The sequence below is a fragment of the Schistocerca nitens genome, chromosome 1, assembly GCF_023898315.1.
Source record: "Schistocerca nitens isolate TAMUIC-IGC-003100 chromosome 1, iqSchNite1.1, whole genome shotgun sequence".
NCBI lineage: Eukaryota > Metazoa > Arthropoda > Insecta > Orthoptera > Acrididae > Schistocerca > Schistocerca nitens.
This window is the reverse complement of record NC_064614.1, coordinates 569,393,095-569,413,980: the sequence shown is the minus strand read 5'-3', so window position 1 is coordinate 569,413,980 and position 20,886 is coordinate 569,393,095. Positions and strand designations below refer to the sequence as shown.

Genomic DNA, 20,886 nt, shown 5'->3' with positions numbered 1-20,886 from the left:
TCCCCTATGCAAGCACCGGACAAAGTGGACACCTCCTCACTCTAAGTTGACCAAGTTAAGGCTTTTATGGGGAGTAATTGAGATGGGGATATCACCCAGCTTGTCACAGTCAAGCAACGCCCGCGACTGGGCTGGGGAGGCCGGTTGGTACAAAATCGCCCCGCTGCACATTTTAGACAGCACCACCGCTTCCTCAAATCTATCTTCAAGGTGGTCTATGAAAAACTGGGGCTTCATTGCCTGAAAGGTCTCTGCATCAGTCCTGCAGCCGAGGCAAATACGGCTCATGAGACTGAGTCACCCTACGGTCCTCCCAAGGTGTGGACAGGGAGGGGCACGCTCGAGAATCATAGGTCACAGTATCCAACTCATTTTGTAAGTGCTCTGAGACTGCTGGGGCCGAGCGACCACCAGCTTGAGTCTATTTAATCCGTTTCATTGCGGGTCATCCTCTGAAGCCACCCACTCCGATCAGGGGCTCTCCCCACAAGTGCCACCTAGCCGCAGCAAGGGCAACCTGGTAGGATGGTCATTGCCGGGAGTCCCGGTGCCCCAGAAAGGATGGGCACCTACTCATTGGCATATGTGGGGAGGTCGCAGCTCATGCATCAGCGGTGCAATCCCTGTGTTGTCAGGGGACTACCACCAAGAGGGTACTGGACAACCCCACCACAATGGACTGCCTACCGCACTGGATTTCAGGTGCCAAAATGGTCCAGAATTATTGGAGGCGTAAAGGATGCTACGGCGCAAGAGACGAGAATTAGGCAACCTACAAGACTGAGGGGGTCAAGCCTGCCACATGACAATAAGCAGCATGCAAGATCTCAGCGCATGATGGACAAACAAAGAACACCATGTAAGGCGTCGTTCTCCAAATGGCACGCACTATCAACAGAAATTTAGAGAAAGTGGAGATCAAACCCAAGAGGGGACCATTACAGGAAAGCCGAAATGTTGGAGACTCCTTTTAGTCGCCTCTTACGACAGGCAAGAATACCGCAGGCCTATTCTTACCCGGATCCGCAGGGGGTAACAACCCTATGGAAACGGCAAATGGTGTAGAATCAGGCACACTTGTTTGCGAGGGTTGTCTGTCTGTGTGTTTTGTGTTAGTAATGATTTATCTGTTGGTGTAAATCATGCTTTACAATACCCACCCCTTTCAAAATTGATACAAACCCTCCCATTTACATCACATCTCATAAAAAGTATCAAATATTCTATACAAAATATAAAAATCTATATGCTACTGTAAAATAATTATTTAGCTCTTCACATTATATTATATTTTATACACATATAAAATACTCTATTCATGTCACTTCATTTCTATAGATCACTTTCTTCCTTATTCTGTGATTCTCGAAAGTTGTAGTCATATCCAGTTTTCTAGGTAATAAGATAATTGAAGGGAATTCGGTGTGGGAAAACTATTTTGGAAGAAACACCAAAAACAACTCAGGATCCAACAATCATCACTCCGCCCGTTAACTCAGAATGTCCCTGGGGGATAAATGCCTCCGCCCGGATCCCATGGACCTGATATTAACTTCACTTGAGCACTTGCAGACCAATACTCTTTAAATTTCTTTTGAAAATCTCCCCAAGAGGAAAAGTTCTCAATATTTATGGTTCCCCATTCGGATGCTTCTCCTAGAAGGTAACCCACAGCAAATTCAAACTTTTTAGAGTCCTCCCAATTTTTTGGCAAAGCTTGGTTAAACCTCTTCAATAAATGTGTTGGGTGCACATCTCCATCGGGATTGAATTTAGGGAATTCTCTCGATAACCCTGAATTCGCACCCCATTGCAAATCATTAACTACTTCACTGGTTAACACAACATTGGACGAAGTTACCCGTTTTTCCACTTTGTCCTGGATAAGTTTAAATTCTTCCTACAAGTCGTCTATAACCTTTCGGGTATCTGAAAGTTGAGAAGAAACAATAGGCGACATGTTCTCAGATGTTATTCTCTTGTCGACTTCTCGATCTATAACCCCTTCAAATTGTTCCTCCAAACTACTTATATTTACTATATCAGAGTTTGCTACCTTCTCTTGGAAGCTTCTTTCTACATTATCCACTTGTGTACTTACACCTGTAATTTGTGATTGGATTATTGGCATTAACTTATCTTGCTTTTCAATACTCTCTTTTAAAGTATTCAATCCCTAATTTACTGTATTAAACTTAATGTTACATACATTTTCAAATGATCCCAACTTTTCATTAATTTCGGATTCGATCATATCAAATTCTAATTTTTTTGTCAAATTCTGAAATTGATCATTCTGTTTGTGATTAAAGTCAGTGAACAGTTTATTTAATGAATATCCAAGGTATTGGTTAATTCCTTCTCTAAGTGTTAATTTCAAATCCTCTACTTTACTATTTAAGGTGTCAAATTCAGTCCTTAAAGCATCCATCCCTTCGCATAGATTACCAAATTCTTTGCTCTGTGAGTCCACTTTGATATTTAACAAACTTGGATTTGTTGCTTGACTATTCAAGGTGTCACTCTGGTTATTTAGAACTTCACTCTGAGCATTTAAACTAGAATGTATCAAACCTATTTTTTTTTTTTTTCCTTACAGTTTCATTCTGAGCATTTGACTGCTGACTCTGGTCATCTAACTTAGCATTTAAAGTTTTACTTTGATAATTTAATCGACAATTCAGTAAGCTTAATTGTATACTCTGAGCTTTGATCAGATTTACTAATTCAGACCAGTCATGCCCTTCTTTAGAATTTCTCATAGACATGGCCGGTTCTGACGCCTCTCCAATTTGCTGAACATGACCCATGATTTTACAAGCTTCAGACCTTGTGAGCATTTAAAAATTAACTGTAAGTGTAATAACTACACTAATGAAGTCCATTAAATGGTTTGTATCACTTATTTCTACGGTACTAAAGTTTTGTTTTGCGCTCACCCGGCGTAGAATTCTTGCAGCTTAGGTGAGCGGATATGATGGCAGGTCAGGACCGGTGAAAAGCAGCTGGTGCTGGCGGCGTCAGTTGTTGGTTTCCATGTAGGTGTCGGTGAGTGGAAGTGGAAGCAGGTCAGCACCGATGAACAGCAACTGTCGCCGGTGGCATCACATGTTGGTTTCCGTATCTGCGTCCCCACGATGCATGTGAGAGCTGTATACTTCCTACGCCAGATCATCTTAATCAGAGTGATCTCGGCGTATTTCTTCTTAGAGAAACACACTGGAATCTTCTTCACTATTTCTCAATTCAAATTTTTCTCTTGTGAATAATTGGTCATGTTCTGATGTCTCAGAGCAAATTTTTTATCACGTTTGGTTTGGTTGCTATGACAACATACAACATCCACCTTTCTTGTTTTTGGTCTTAAAATTCCTGTTTTTCAAGTCTTTTTTCACCAGTCACCACGTTCTAACATTTTTGATGACTAAAAGTGTGTGAAGTGTATGTGCAAACTCCCCACTTCTCTTACACCAGTTGACTTACTTGGGAATGCGCAGCCGACCTTCTCTAGATAGCTGGCTCCTGGAATCCCTACAAACTTCTTCTCTGAAGAATGATGCTAGTTACAGGAACCTCAAAGACTCTCTCACCACTTGCGAAATAATTCGGTAGTCTAAGAATACTTTTCAATAACTATTGGTATATTTGAGCTTCATAAGAACAAAATTTACACGTCACACATAAACATTTAATTTCTTGTAAGTAACTCGTATCGTCTCACATTAGAAACAGATTTAAGTGCATTTAGAAAAGAGTTCGCTTAACAACCATGTCTCTACTACAAACATATCGTAAAATATGTCTTGCCTCCAGCAAGTCCAAGATAAAAGTTACTAAAAATCTTTTTTCACTCAATTGTTCTTTCATCACTAACAATAGTCACAGTTACCAAACAGCACAGAATAACACAGAAGTTCCTTGATGCTGCCATGTGCTTTCATTACAGCTTCCATGGACCAACCGACAAGTACTTGTCAGTGCCATTCAGCCGCCACGTCGACCTTTTGCTCAAATCTGATTTGATTTCACACACACACACACACACACACACACACACACACACACAGACATGTGACGTGCAGCAGATATGGTTCCTTTCTGCCACTCACATCTAAAATATCGTGTGTACTGTTCGAGACAGTGGAAGGCCGAGTGATTCTAGAATTTGCGTGGAAATTATTCTTGAAACACTACACTACTAATGACTTTCTTCCAATGTGAACTTAGGAAATTAAATTAATCATTATAACAGCATATTATTCATTTTGTAAAGTTAAATAAATGTAACAAAAAAAACTCAATGAAAAAATAAATAACAAATATTCAAAGCTACATCAGTTACTTCAAACAGGACAATGCTGTATTGGTGACCGTTGTTACAAAAAATTCATACCTTACAGCGTTGCTGGAACTGGGTCGCTGGGTAGGAAATGAGCTACCCTCCCTGTTTCGAAGAATAATTGTCGTTTGATGCTGCTGTTGTGTTGGCTGCTTATTTTTTTCTGGCACAGAGTCCCGATCAGGATTTGCCAATATAATAGGTGATCTTCGTATTCCTGGTCCATATTCACGTTTTTCCTATTACAGGGACAACATTGATTCACAAGAATGCACTAATACTTACAAAGAGAAGACATAATTACACATTAAACAAACATTTTTAATGTACACTTTAAATACGGAAAGCATACACAAAGCGATTTCCATCAGATACTTCTACAACATAGCTGATTCTATATGGGGTGCACATGAGGTTTGTTTCATTTTTATACACACTTTTTTTTTTTATTAGGCAGCACTCCATCCAGTCCTGATAATGACAGTTGTAAGAGACTCTGAAGTATTAATGTGATACACATGGAACAGCTGTCCACAAATAAGAATATTTAAATTCTAGAGATCAACCAGTGAGGTACTTGCAGTAAAGTGGCAGAATATGGAGCACAGCTAAACAGCATGGAGCTCACTTAATACTAGATACGGAAGACAGACTAAAACCCAAAATTGATAGAAGTAAGCTTTTTTGGTAAATGTAAGCACATATGGACATAATAGGATAATGCGAAATGGAAGTGGTATATTGTTTCAAGCTGTACTGCATCTGTTGTGGAGTAGTGGTTAGCGTGCTGTGGATCACCAGTTCGAACCATATCACCAGTAAATATTTGTTATTTAATTTTTATGATTTCCAGAAAGTTCCTGAAATTTCGTATGTTGTAACATTTGCATATTTTGGAATATTCCATGTCTGAATAAAAAGCAGCACTCCCCAGCCAGGAATTCTGTTCTGGCTGTAAGTTGATGGCATCTGTACTAAGTTTGGTACTTTACTGAAGACAATGCTTTCAGATTAGGACTCAATTGTGGTTATGGTGTGACACTGTTTGGTGGATAATTGGGTACTTCAAAATATCTACATCACTGTATCTCCAATTACGCAATATAAAATCCATCACTGACATGAGCAAGAACTGGAACATAAGCAGTATATCATTCCATTGTTCCACACATTCAGGAGACCAATGAATTTCAAGCCAACAGTAAGTCAGCTGTGCATCAGGAATCCGTCAATATTTTCCAGAGGGGCTAGTCAGGATGCGATGAAATGGCTGACACGATATGATTAAGTCACCAAATACAACAGGCAAATGTGTACTGTTACTTAGATGGCACAGCCCAGCAATGGCTCGAGAACAATGAAGAGAAGCTCAATGTTGTTGTTGTTATTGTTGTTGTTGTTGTTGTTGTCTTCAGTCATGAGACTGGTTTGATGCAGCTCTCCATGTTACTCTATCCTGTGCTAGTTTCTTCATCTCCCAGTACCTACTGCAACCTACATCCTTCTGAATCTGCTTAGTGTATTCATATCTCGGTCTCCCTCTACGATTTTTACCCTCCACGCTGCCCTCCAGTACTAAATTGATGATCCCTTGATGCCTCAGAACATGTCCTACCAACCGATCCCTTCTTCTGGTCAAGTTGTGCCACAAACTCCTCTTCTCCCCAATTCTATTCAATACCTCCTCATTAGTTATGTGATCTACCCATCTAATCTTCAGCATTCTTCTGTAGCACCACATTTTGAAAGCTTCTATTCTCTTCTTGTCTAAACTATTTATCGTCCATGTTTCACTTCCATACATGGCTACACTCTATACAAATACTTTCAGAAACGACTTCCCGACACTTAAATCTATACTCAATGTTAACAAATTTCTCTTCTTCAGAAACGCTTTCCTTGCCATTGCCAGTCTACATTTTATATCCTCTCTACTTCTACCATCATCAGTTATTTTGATCCCCAAATAGCAAAACTCCTTTACTACTTTAAGTGTTTCATTTCCTAATCTAATTCCCTCAGCATCACCCGACTTAATTCGACTACATTCCATTATCCTTGTTTTGCTTTTGTTGATGTTCATCTCATACCCTCCTTTCAAGACAATGTCCATTCTGTTCAACTGCTCTTCCAAGTCCTTTTCTATCTCTGACAGAATTACAATGTCATTGGTGAACCTCGAAGTTTTTATTTCTTCTCCATGGATTTTAATTCCTACTCTGAATTTTTCTTTTGTTTCCTTTACTGCTTGCTCAATTTACAGATTGAATAACATCAGGGATAGGCTACAACCCTGTCTCACTCCCTTCCCAACCATTGCTTCCCTTTCATGCCTCTCGACTCTTATAACTGCCATCTGGTTTCTGTACAAACTGTAAATAGTCTTTCGCTCCCAGTATTTTACCCCTGCCACCTTCAGAATTTGAAAGAGAATATTCCAGTCAACATTGTCAAAAGCTTTCTCTAAGTCTACAAATGCTAGAAATGTAGGTTTGCCTTTTCTTAATCTTTCCTCTAAGATAAGTCATAGTGTCAGTATTGCCTCACGTGTTCCAACATTTCTATGGAAAGCAAACTGATCTTCCCCGAGGTGGGCTTCTACCAGTTTTTCCATTCGTCTGTAAAGAATTTGTGTTAGTATCTTGCAGCTGTGACTTATTAAAGTGATAGTTCGGTAATTTTCACATCTGTCAACACCTGCTTTCTTTGGGATTGGAATTATTATATTCTTCTTGAAGTCTGAGGGAATTTCGCCTGTCTCATACATCTTGCTCACCAGATGGTAGAGTTTTGTCAGGTCTGGCTCTCCCAAGGCTGTCAGTAGCTCTAATGGAATGTTGTCTACTCCCGGGGCCTTGTTTCGACTTAGGTCTTTCAGTGCTCTATCAAACTCTTCACGTAGTATCATATCTCCCATTTCATCTTCATCCACCTCCTCTTCCATTTCCATAATATTATCCTCAAGAACATCACCCCTGTATAGACAATGACAGGGACAAATTCCAGGCTGAAATTATGGAAATATTTGCTGAAAATCTACAGCAAGTCCACTTAGCAGAAAAACAACTGAAGAACAGGGCCCAACATCACGGACATCATGGTGAAATGACACAGTCTATAGAGAATGTTTGGGATGTGTGCAACATTGTGAATCCAAATTTGACGGAACCCAATAAAATCTCATATTTGATGAAGAATAATTGTACTAAGCTCTTCTCATAAATAATGTCACAACAGCAGAGGAATTCATCAACTGGCACTAGTAAAAGACAATTCAACAGAAAGAGTCAGACAAAAGAGGTATGATCCGAGTCCCAAAAGTTGTCTCTGTGGCAGTCATGGAAGAGTACCATGACCTTGCCTCTCCCATGGACTAAGTAGTAAGAGAAGAGGTAGAGTAGTTTATAGCAGCCAGAAATGTAAGAGCAAGAATACAAGAGATAGATGCCATGAATGTTGACCCCATATATCAGCAGGTAATGGAGAATGTCAAAGAAGAGGTGCATCAATCTTCAGCACCAATCTCATCCACCAGTTGAATCTGCTATGAAGAATGGAGTCTGCCAACTCAAACTTGTGCTACAGCCACCACATGACAATCCAGGTTGTGACCAATGCAAGTAAAACCAACACAATACAACCAACTCCTCTGTCAAATGTAATGCACCATCAAAGGGCAGACATTTGGAGGACAGAGAATAATATTCCAGTTTGTTTCAACTGTGGATGCCCTGGATATGCTGTGTACTGCTTCACAGAAAGAAGACAAATGTTCAACGACTATTATGCCCCGAGACTTCAACCATCACAACCGCTCCATTCACACCAGCCAATTGCCGATGATTATAATCAACCTGTGGGATGAAGCCCATTCTTGTACCCTGGACGAGGTCATGCCCCAATGTGCCATAACTGCATCCTGTTATCATGCAAAAGTACCAGCCACTCATGTAGGTGCTGAATTCAGGAAATCTAAACATGAGGTGAGGCCACCACAGATGATAATCCACCTTGGACAACAGTTAGTAAGCTATCAGGAAATCTCATTGAAATTATCATCAATGGACATCCACCCCATGTGCTAGTCGACTCAAGGGATTTCTTTTCTCTTAATGTTGAATGCTTATGTATCACCGGCTACAGAAAACTACGCTCCATGATATGAAAGTAAGTATCATGGTAAATACATCCAACTGACAGGAACATACATTGCAAGGATAATTATCAATGACAGAATTTTGTCATTTTAACAGACTGTAGTCATAATGTTGCTCTTGGATGGGACTTCTTGGAGGTGTCACAAGCAGTCATAGACTACAGAATTTCAGAGCTCCACATTGATGAAGCTATTCCAATAAGAACATGTAGCAAAGGTTCCGCTAGGCATTTCTTTACCATTGAGGATGACGTTACCTTGCCATCATCAATGAGGCGAGTTATAGCCATCAATCTAGATACTCAGTTAAACTGTGAAGCTTTTGTTGACTGAAAAGAGCTACTCAGGCTCACAAAAAAAAATCTACATACTACCGATAATCGGAAGTATTGCAAAAGGTTTTGGAGACCCTTGTATCACTAGCTGCCATGACCAGCCACATCTCATTCCTTAAGGTATGTGACTAAGAACACATGAAGTAGTCCAGGATGGGCAGCTCAGTGCTATCAATGAAGAATTGTGCTCAGCAACCACTACAGACAACACAGTGAAGAAGCTACTATCAAACTATCAAACTGTCAACTAGCTCTGGCTTCACTGAGGAACACTGTTGGCAATTGTTAGCCAATCTTCCCCAATTTTTGGATAGTTTCTAATTTGGAGTGGGGAAAAGACACACCAAGTGTCAAAACATAAAACACCAAATCAACAAGGGGATCATCCACCAACTAGCCAGATTTTGTATAGGATGTCACTGGCTGAACAACACTGAACTCGGGAGGAAGTAAAGAACATCCTGCAAGGTGACATAACTGAAACTTCAGAGAGTACTTGGTTCTTCTCTGTGGTCCTAATGAATAAGGACAGAAAATGGCATTTCTGCATTAACTACTGACAGCTGAAGAAAAGCATGAAAACAACATATCTATCAACTGCTGTGCAATGAAGACAGCCTAAACAGTTTGAAAGGGTCTAAATATTTCTGAACTATCAACATGCAGACAGGCTACTGGCAGAGTGATGTTGATGCAGCAAGCCGAGAAGGACTGCCTTCCGCAACATCTGAAGCACTCTATGAGTTCAAAGTCACACCATATGGACTATGTAATGCCCCAAGCCACCTTCAAGTGTACGATGGTCAACTTGCTCCAACATTTTAAATATGTGATTGTCTTTGTTATCTTAATGACACTGTCATTTTTTCCAAGACATCTGAAGAATTTTAAGAACTGAATTATGCAATACATAGCTGTAACAGCATATTTTATTAGAGACAATCTATTTTAGTCTAGGATCAGACCATAATTGGTTCCATTGCACCAAAGAAAAATGTGATGATATGTAAATGCTCTTTATAAATTTGGTATGGTAGAATAGAGGCATCCTTTTCAGTAATATAATATATAACTCAGTACTATGATAAACAGAAAAGGTTCTAGAATTGTCAGTTCTAACAATGAAAATTGTTAATAATGATTATTAAACTATGTATCATATGTGAATACGTATCCATGTGGGAGGCATAAAAATATTTTTTAAAAAAGTAAAAAAATTAATTTAAGTTTTAGTTGACACTGCATGTCATGACAATGTTATCTGCATGACTAGTACCTCTATTACTTCCAGAGTTAGTTAGACGTGTGTATGTCAGTTTTTCCATTATTATTAATGCTGATGTTAATAGATGCATTTTGTGTTTGTTATTATGTGTAACATTAACACCTGTGTGGTACGGAGAGTTGATCTAATCAGTAACGGGCATATCTTTGCAATGCTTCAAATGCTTTAGTGAATAATCATTGAACTACTCTGTTCAGTACATAAGTATACACACATGAATGTCAGTGAGGTTAAATGGATATAATGTTACATACACACAGTTACTGTCAGTGATGGAACAATGTACTTCTGATATCACAAACAATAGAAAATCCAGGATGGAATGTAAAAATATTATGAAAAGGAAAGTTCCTACTCACCATATAGCGGAGATGCTGAGTCACAGATGGGCACAACAAAAAGACTCTCACAATATAAGCTTTTGGCCATCTAGGCCTTTGTTGAAAGCAGATGACACACACACACACACACACACACACACACACACACACACACACACGACTGCAGCCTTCGGCAGCTGAAGCCACAACTGAGTTGCATTTTTTTGTTTTTGTGTGTGTGTGTGTGTGTGTGTGTGTTTTACATAACAGCTGCATACTATAACAGTACACACTTCGTTATTAGTGTTTTTGTTCCTCTTTGGTACAGGGGATCCTATGATGGTCTGATCCTAGACCGAAATCAATTGTCTCTAATAAGATATACAGTCGTGTATTGCATTATGCATCTCTCAACATTCATTAAAGCGGTACAACACCACCTCCATAAAATACAGCTGAAGAACATCTAAGCAGCCTATCTGAAGAACATGTAATCAGCCTGTCAACAATGCTGAAGTGCGTTTAGATTGCAGGGCTTTGTATGAATCCAAAAAAGTGGCCCTTCATCATCCAACAAATAAAAATCTTGGGGCACCTAGTTAAGGGCAATGGATTTGGCCTCAATCCAGAGAAAATAAAAGCAGTCATCGATTTTCTGACTCCCTGGTTCATTTGACGTGTGTAAAGCTCTTTCTGGAAGTGCTAGTACTACTGCCGATTCATAAAGGGCTTCTGTACCAAGGCATGTCCCCTGCAAGAACTACTGCAGAGAGGCACCAAGTCTTCCTGCAACAAGGTGCAAGGAAGTTCATTCCCTGTCCTTAAGGAGGTACTGGCATCTTTCCTAGTTCTAGCACTTTGTAATGAGAATGCCGAGACAGAACATCACATTGACACTAGCAGGTATGGGATAGGTGCAGTTCTAGTATAAATTTAAGAAAGTGCTGAAATGGTGGTAGTTTATGCTTCCAGAGTACTCTCCAAGTCAGAGACGAACTACGCTACAACCGTGAAAGACTGCCTTGCAGTTGTTTGGGCCATCCACAAGTGCCAGCCATATCTATTGATCGAACCATTTACTGTTGTATTGGGCCACCATCCTCTAAATTGATTGACTAGCCTGAAGATCCATTGGGTCAACTGGAGAGATATGTACTGAGGCTTTGGGAGTATGACATCACAGTGGTATACAAAAATGGATGCATACAACAATAAAGCCACCTGCTTTTCAAGGAAACCTTGGCAGCACAAAGCATCATGTACGAAACCTCAGTCATTGCTGCATTAAATGATGATGTTGCTGAGCAGAGCGAATATCATGCATTGATGAAAACTGTAGTGGCCTTGAAGGAGGCTTTCCACGACTGTCCAACATCAGGTCACCAGAGATTCATACAGACTCTAGACAGAATCAGACACAGGTATCACAAGTCAGGTGTATTGTGATCTATCAAGACACTGTGTGAGCTAATGTACGGAATGCCAGTGGCAGAGGCATGTGCCACTATTACCAGCGGCGCACCTGATACCAATTCAGACTGCAGCAGTGCCTTTTCACTGGTTTGAAAACGACCTCTTGGGGAGATTCCTGAAGTTGACAAATGAGAATTGATGGATATAGTCTCAATTTACTACCTGACCTGCTACAGTGTCACCGAAACTGTGCTTACGGATGAAGCTCTGGTAATTGAAATGTTCCTTGCAGAAGACATCACGGAGCACCGTGTATGGTGATCTCTGACTGTGGCAAAGTTTTGCTATCAAGACTAGTGTCACAGATAATTTCATGTTGTGACACCCTCCACAGGACAGCAACTCCCAACCACACACAGAAGAATGGCCTCCCAGAATGCTACAATTAGACTTTGGCAGTTGTGCTTCCAATGTACGTTTATGTCAGACAGAGAGAATAGAATACAGTACTGCCCATAGTGGCATTCACATACAACAACAAAGCAAAACACTATAAGTTTCATGCTGTTCTTTCTGCTCGATGGTTGTGAAGCCAAAATGACAATGGACACACTGTTCCTGTTTTAAATGGATGCTACTCTGGATGACTCCACAAAACACCTCATCACCAGAAATGAAGAAACAAGACAGCTGGCTTACATACAATGTATTACATATTACATACATCAGATCTACTGCACACAAACAGGGTTGAACTCTTTGAGGATGTTCACACTGAAACTGGTATCAGTGAAAATGAGGCAGTTGTACAGATAATGATAACCTAAAGGACAACTGAAAGAAATATAAAAAAAATTGTTTGTTCATTCAGCTTGACAAACAGAACTGTCATGTCTCAAGGAAGAACTCATAACATTTACCTTTGGCCACAAGCATGTAGAGTTATGGCTTAAGGTTATAAAATAGTTGACTAAGCACTGGAAATGTATTATCTGGGGAAAAAGTCATGATGGGAAGGATGCTACATGGTAAATGGTCTTTGCAAAACAATTTTTAAAGCAATAATAACTAATGCTCAAGGTGTAAAACAAATTTAGAGTTATAGAGATATAAATACTAAAAGTATGAACCCTAGTGAAGCAGAATTTTATCAAAAAAACCTCTTATGTAATCCATCTAAATTTTTGTCATATGTTAAGTGACACAGTTTGTGGCCAGGCACTTGGGTGCAGCAGGGATCAAAATTGAGGAGAGAGTAGCAAATGCTGTAATGCTGAATGTCATTTTCAAATTTTCCTTTACAAAGAAAGGTCAGAAGTACTGTAGGCCCCGCCAGTTTAATTTTCACAACACTGTGAAGATGAGTGATACAAATAGTGTCTCTGGCACTGAGAAAGAATTGAAACTGATAGAACTGAACAAGGCACCATGTCAAAGTTAAATCCCTGCCAGGTTCTATATGCAATTGATAACTGAACTTGGCCCTCTCTTAACCATAATATAACGTAGAACACTCATACAAAAGACTGTCTGGAGACTGGAAGAAAGCAAAGCTCAAGCCCTTCTGCAAGAAGGGTAGCAGAAGTGACCTGAAAAACTCCTTTTCAGTATTGGTGACAGTCAGCTAATGTAAAATATTGCAACACATTATGAACCTACGTACAATGTGATGTCTCAAACATAATGACTTCCTCCATGCTAACTCAATGACTAAGGATTCCAAAAACACACACATCTTCTTGCAAGACATCCTGAGAACCTAAGTGGATCTCGGGTTACCAATGATCAAATTCCTGTTGTTAGAGATAGGAGAACAAGATCAGTTTTAGACTGAAAGCAGATAATAGCACCAGTGGCATAAACATCAGAATCAAAACAACCAGTATGAAGGCAACCACAAGTGCAAGTGGTAATGACCAGCACATGAGAGAAGAGCAATACTTCAACCACATTTGGAGGTGTTTCTTGTGTCAACCATCACAAAGGAATTACTAAGATAAGCAGAGGGGAAGGGATAGATTGAATAGATTCTTTAACATTCCTGCACAAAAAAGTACAAATTTTAAAAAGAAAAAGGGTGAATTAAAAATACTTCTAAATGACATTCGTAAGGAAGTCCAAGTTCTTTGCACCAACAAACCATGATTGAGGGAAACAGAATCAAGCACTCCCACAGTTACGGATTCTGAAATGAGAAGCTGCTTCTGCAGGCAAAACTATACACTTGGTGGAGCATGTGTATTTGTAAGAAAACTAAAACAGATGAAATGCATTGAGAAAGACTGAATACAATCCTTGTGAAATAGCAAAAAAGATAACTATGATTACACATCATCAACAGTTAATTTTTCTTTGCTTTAGAAAAATATGAAGCTCCTTTTAACATACTGCCAACCCCTTCAAAACAGCAGAGAAATGCAAGATGATTTCAATGTAAATTTTAGAATTGGCAAGTAGTAAAAGCAATCAACTAATAAACTTTTAATCTCTTACGACATGTCTGTGTTGCAGGACTAGTTGTATTTACTTAATTGCAACATAAAAACACACCGTAATTCATACGATGCCTTTACTACCAAATTAAACAACAGAACAGCATAGAAACAAATGAGGCAACATAAGTAAGAGACTGTGCCAGAGATAATAATTACAAATAGCAATCACTTGCACACAGCATTACACTGCATGTAACACTACACTTCATCTGTAACAGTACAAGGAACCCCCAGATATGGTTAGTAAAGTAAAATAATTGAACAAATATTTTACTGGCACACACATATATGCTTAAGGTTTGAGATGACGGGGACTGGTTCTTAAGATAACAATGCAGTTAAATTTGTGCTTAGAAATGTGCTTCATAATAACAGTAGAAACATGTCACAGAAATCATTAATAAAAATAACAAGAGGATTTTCAATTGTTTGCTACAAGAAGTAACTAGGTATAAGGTATCCCAAGACAATGAAAACAATGTGTGTCACTCTGCTTTCTGTAACTATAAACCAGCTGTCACACTCCACCTTTTCCAAAAAATTTTGTCAATCGAATATATTCATGCCAGTTTCAAAATGTGACTCACCTCTCACTCCCACCAGCTCCCCTAACTGTAACTCGCTCACACTCAGTAGGCCATCACTGTAAGCCATTCATACCCATCCACTCCAAATTGCCCATGCTTGCACACTCATTCAGACCAACACATTCTTGTTATCTCATTCTGCTTCTCTTAACTGTCACAGTCACCTTCATTCTGTCCTACTACTACTACTGTCTCCTCTCACTGTTGCTCCCTCCCTCTTGCTCTCTTTCACAGCTACTATCTCATTCATTCTTTCTCACTGTTGCTCTCTCTCCTCATTCACACTATCCCTTTTCCTCAGTGTCACTGTCACAGATTCTGTCTCTCACGGTCACTAGCACACCCACTCCCACTTTCCCCTTCTCTTTTTTCCTCTCCCACTGGCATCATCTCCACTTTTCCCCTTGCACTGTTCTGTCACAGTCAACTATGTTCCACTGCCACTGTATCTCTTCATGTTGAACCAGGACTCAAACCTGGATTTGCAGCTAATCATGAACTCTTGAATCTTGAAAACACTTGAGCTATACATGCACAACCCCTAGACCAATTCAAACTTCCATATGCCACACTGTCCACATCCCCTAATACTGGCACATCATGGGGTTCCCACAACAGGGAGACAGCAATGTTATTAGCATCGTTTGTAGCTCATCTAAACATGTAATACTATTTTATTTTGCATGTCTGAAGGAATAGACATTGCTGACGATCCACAGGTTTTAAATATTAGGAAACTTATTCGCATATTGAGAATTCATTTGATGTCAGTTGTACTAGCTATAGATATACAGTCTACAGGAGAGACACAAAAATTTGTGCCAGACCAAGACACTTTCATGTGTCAATAATAGATTGTGTATCTATACCTACTACAGCTGAAGTCAAATGAATTTGAAATTAGTGAATAAGTTCCGTAATATTTAATACAGCTGTGGATCATCATCAATGTCTGCTCCTTCATATATGCAAGTTAAAAGGGCAGAAATGAGTTAGTAGTAGTTTGATTTATTTTACATTCAAAGCTTTTAGGAGTGTATATTGATCAAGACAAACTGGAAAGACTATGCAGCACAATTCTCCCAGAGATTCTATTCAACATCTTTTGCTCAGAGACTCATTCCAAAAGTATGCCCCTCAGTAGTTGCTAGAATGGCTTACTATTGTTACTTCCAGTTCTTGTAGATTATGAATTTGCTTTTTGGACTAAAATTAATAATAGATTAGGCCTAAATGAAATTTTTACATTGCAGAAAAGGGGTATCTGAATTTTGTCACCTATGACTCATTGCAAGCCCAATTCAAAAAGTTGTGCACACTTACTATACCCTTCTTATACATAAACAAATGTGTGCTCATGACAAGAGGTTATAACACTTGCAACTGTACGCCCTCCATAGAGCATACAAAGGACAGCTCATTCTCAAAGCTATGTGAGCCACTTTGGTGTCATTCTTTGTAATGCAATGTCAACATACATAACAATGTTAGAGATGGAAACAGCTTTTAGAACAAAGTTAAAGACATTCTTTGTTGAGAAGTGTTGCTACAGTGATGTTTTCTCTTTTCTCCACCTCAGATGCAGTGCAATAACCCCCCAGGGTAGGAAACCAGTTGCAAGAAACGTAATGATGGATGTAGTGTAAGTGGGTGTTTGTGTGTTTATATTTTTCAGATGTGTGATAAAGTGATCTTATTTTTGGAAAGGTAATATAACATAGTTTTATATTCTAGTCATATCACTCATCACACTTCTTGTGCATGATGTTAGCCCCTTGTTACCTTTTGTTTTGTTTTCTAACCATATGGTGAGCAGTGTGTCAATGCACTTGACTCACATTCACAAGGGATTGGGTTCTTACCCCATCTGACCACCCTGACTTGAGTTTCCCACAGTTTTTCCAAGTTTCTAAAGTGAATGCTGGAATGGTTCCTTTCACAAGGCCTTAATTCAGGTGTAAAGGAGACCACTCACTGAAAATCAGAAGTATCGAGTTGCCAACGGGCACACACAAAAGGGAATGAGAACTTTGCTAACACACACACACACACGCGCGCGCGCGCGCGCGCGGCTGTTGGAGCTGGTGAGGTATGGCACATGAAGAAGATGACGTGGAGGTGCGGATTTGGAAGGATGATTCCATAGAGCTGTTCAGTAAAAGGTGTGGGGACAATGGGTTTGCAGAGATTGAGGCCAGGAGCATTACAGTTGCGAAGTATGTGTTGCAACAGTAACTCCCATCTACGTAGTTTTGGAAAGTTTGTGCTGATGGCGAGCAGCCAGATGGTATGGGCTGTGCAACAGACATTGAACTCAAGCATTTTGTGCTCACAATAAATATGTAGCATTGGGTGGTTAACTTCGTTCTTGGTCACAGTTTGGCAGGGACCATTCATTCTGGTGGACAGGTGGTTGGTGACCATGCCCACACACAATGCTGCAAGGTGACTGAAGATGAGCTGGTATATGACATGATTGCTTTCAGAGAAGGCATGCCATTTTTTATGGGAACCATCCCTTGCATTACCATCAACTACTACGCCGTCCGACGAATTCATCACCGAATTTTTGGATTGTTTCGGTAATCATTGGTGGATTTCAAACGCGGAGGTCATGAAATTACATCAAAGCATTCGTGGCAGTAGTTGCTATAGTTTTACGCCATGCAATACAATGCACGCCAAGATCAGACTAGAAATCTTAATAAACTATATACGTACCTTGCTCACAGAAAAATATCTCTTTGGTCTGCCTTCACGTCCTTTCTCAAAATCTGACATACTGAGCCGTCAAGCACAGCTCGCATGTGCCAATTTACACTGAGCTGGTAAAAGTTGAGAAAACGATGTTTACATGTGTATATATGTGACTTATTGATCACATAAAATAACGTGTTGGGTGTTATGCTTTCTTCAGAATGGCAAAAAATCCTCTCTTTAAAACGTATTTCTTGGTCAAATTCTCCGCTTCTTTTGAATGCACTTTGTTTACAAACACACCAAAGATAACTATGCACAATATGCTTGAGGTCTGATGTCTCAGCATACATGTGATGAAACGTTAAAGAGAGTATGACACAACCTGCGTTCGGCTGAAATCGGTCCATTTGGTTGCGATGACACACTGATCTGTAGAGTATGCAGAGGACTAGGTTACATTGAGCGTTACTAATTTGGTTTTTGGTTGGCGAAGCTAATATGTGAATGCCAAATAAAAGTTATGATAAGATTCTGACCAGTAGCGTAGCGTAACGTTTACGTTCACTCCATATTTTATTTATTTATTTATTTTCGAGTTCCGTGGATCCTTGACGTGACTGTATCGCTAGGATGTAGAACTTGTCAGATTATCACAGTAATAGCCACATGTAGATGATCATGAGGCAATCAATTTTACATATATAAGCAGATACCGTAGGTGCAATCACAACGGAGGGGTATCTGTTGAGAGGCCAGACAAACGTGTGGTTCCTGAAGAGGGGCAGCAGCCTTTTCAGTAGTTGCAGGGGCAACAGTCTGGATGATTGACTGATCGGGCCTTGTAACACTAACCAAAACGGCCTTGGTGTGCTGGTACTGCGAACGGCTGAAAGCAAGGGGAAACTGCAGCCATAATTTTTCCCGAGGGCATGCAGCTTTACTGTATGGAGGTAAAATAGTCCCCCATTCGGATCTCCAGGTGGGGACTACTTAAGAGGATGTCGTTATCGGGAGAAAGAAAACTGGCGTTCTACGTATCGGAGCGTGGAATGTCAGGTCCCTTAATCGGGCAGGTTGTTTAGAAAAATTAAAAAGGGCAATGGATAGGTTAAAATTAGATATAGTGGGAATTAGTGAAGTTCGGTGGCAGGAGGAACAAGACTTCTGGTCAGGTGATACATTAAGCAGATTCAGAGGGATGTAGGTTGCAGTAGGTACTGGGAGATGAAGAAGCTTGCACAGGATAGAGTAGTATGGAGAGCTGCAGCAAACCAGTCTCAAGACTGAAGACAACAACAATAATCAGATACATGAAAAAGGACATCCACATGTCAAATAATTACACGCAAAAATTCAGATAACAACACAGATAATAGTACAGTAATGACATAGATGATTGCATAAATAATAGTGCAGTAATGACATAGATGATTACATAAACAAATTTAAACTAATTCATCTAAAAAATATTCTGCCAACAAGTGATATGCTAATCTACATAATCATTTCTATTAGGAATGCATGAAATTAAACACAAATTCAAGAAATATTAAACATTATCAAAGAATTCCTACAAAGAATAAAAAGATTTATCCAAAAGATAAAATTTTTGCTCTGTTTTGAATTTAGTAAGATCCCCAATGACTGATTTGATATGGACAGGAAGTTTATTGAACACTTTTATGCTTGAATAATGAACTCCATTCTGTATCATGCTGAGATTTTTTAAATCTTTGTGAAGGTCACGTTTTCTTCTAGTATTGTGATCATGGTACGCACTATTCATTTTGTAAATTGCATAATTTTTGTTCACGAAGCACATGTATTGACAAGGCATGGTGAGGATCCCCAGCTGTTAGATTAAATTTCTGCAAGAAGATCTAGGATGCACTTTACTCATAATCCTGATAACTCTCATCTGTGCAACAAAGACTTTATTTGGTTGTGGTTGGTTTCCCCAGAATATAATGCCATATGTCATAAGTGAATGTAAATAACCAACATATGCAGTTTTGATTGTTCCCATGTCACAAACAGATGCAATTGAGCGAATGGCAAATGCTGCTGAATTCAGTCTTTTACATAGGTCAGTGATGTGGACAGATCAGTTTAGTTTGTTTTCAATATGTAAACCTAGAAATCTGGAAGATACAACTTTCACTATTTCTTTGTCTCCACATTTTATTTCAACATTTTCCAATTTTTTTGTTTACTGTTTGAAACTGAATGAAATGGGTCTTATTAACATTGAGGGACAGACTATTTGCAGTGAATCATTGTAGAACTTCTTGGAATATAGTGGTCGCAGTGTTCTACAGACTGCAGTTGGGTACCTTGTCAATCATAATGGTTGTGTCATCTGCAAATAGGGTGATGTGTGCTTCTTGGGTCACACACCATGGGAGGTCATTTACAAAGATTAAGAAAAGTAAGGGACCAAGCACCGACCCCTGCGGCACTCCACATTTTAATGTACCCCAATCAGACCTAGCAGGCACCTTTGCACAATTGTTTAATACTACCTTCTGATTTCTGTCATCTAGATATGACTCAAGCCACTTTCCTACTTTTTCAAAAAATGTTCAAATATGTGTGAAATCTTATGGGACTTAACTACTAAGGTCATCAGTCCCGAAGCTTACACACTACTTAACCTAAATTATCGTAAGGCCAAACACACACACCCATGCCCGAGGGAGGACTCGAACCTCTGCCGGCACCGGCTGCACAGTCCATGAGTGCAGTGCCTTAGACCGATCGGCTAATCCTGCGCAGCCCTACTTTGTCTTTTAAGCTATAATGCTCAGCCTTTTTTTAGTAGAATCTTGTGATCTACACAGTCAAATGCTTTTGACAGACCACAAAAGATTCCAACTGGTGACATTTTCTTGTTTACTGATTCAAGGAGATGGTTGACAGATTAGAAAATGGCTTGTTCAGTTGAAACACCCTTTTGGAATACAACCTAATTTTTATTAAGGATGTTATATTTATTAAGGTGAGCCATGATTCTATTGTACATAATTTTCTCAAGGATTTTTGAAAGACTCGTTAACAATGAAATTGGGCAGTAGTTAGAAACCTCTGCTTTATCATCCTTTTTGAAGAGTGGTTTAACAAGTGCAAATTTTAGTATATTAGGGGCAGTACCTTGATTTAGAGATTCATTAAATATGTGACACAGAACTTTAAGAATATATTTGTGGCAAGTTTCAGTACTTTGATAGATATGGTATTGAAACATCAGTTGATTTCA

At 39.4% G+C, this 20,886-nt stretch overlaps 1 protein-coding gene across 2 annotated transcripts in view; it reads right to left on the bottom strand.

Annotated features, from left to right (window-relative positions):
- Positions 1-18,012, bottom strand: part of LOC126254853 (nonsense-mediated mRNA decay factor SMG9) — a 127,621-nt gene extending 109,609 nt beyond the window's left edge. Inside the window, exons 1-2 of one of the 2 annotated variants that reach the window (XM_049955345.1) lie at positions 17,652-18,012; positions 4,394-4,578 (exon numbers count right to left, since the gene is read on the bottom strand). In XM_049955345.1, coding sequence (XP_049811302.1) covers positions 4,394-4,578; positions 17,652-17,711 — 245 coding nt within the window. In that variant the 5' untranslated portion in view covers positions 17,712-18,012. The remainder of the gene's footprint in view (positions 1-4,393; positions 4,579-17,651) is intronic. The other variant, XM_049955344.1, reaches the window with a different exon arrangement.
- Positions 18,013-20,886: the final 2,874 nt, after the last annotated feature.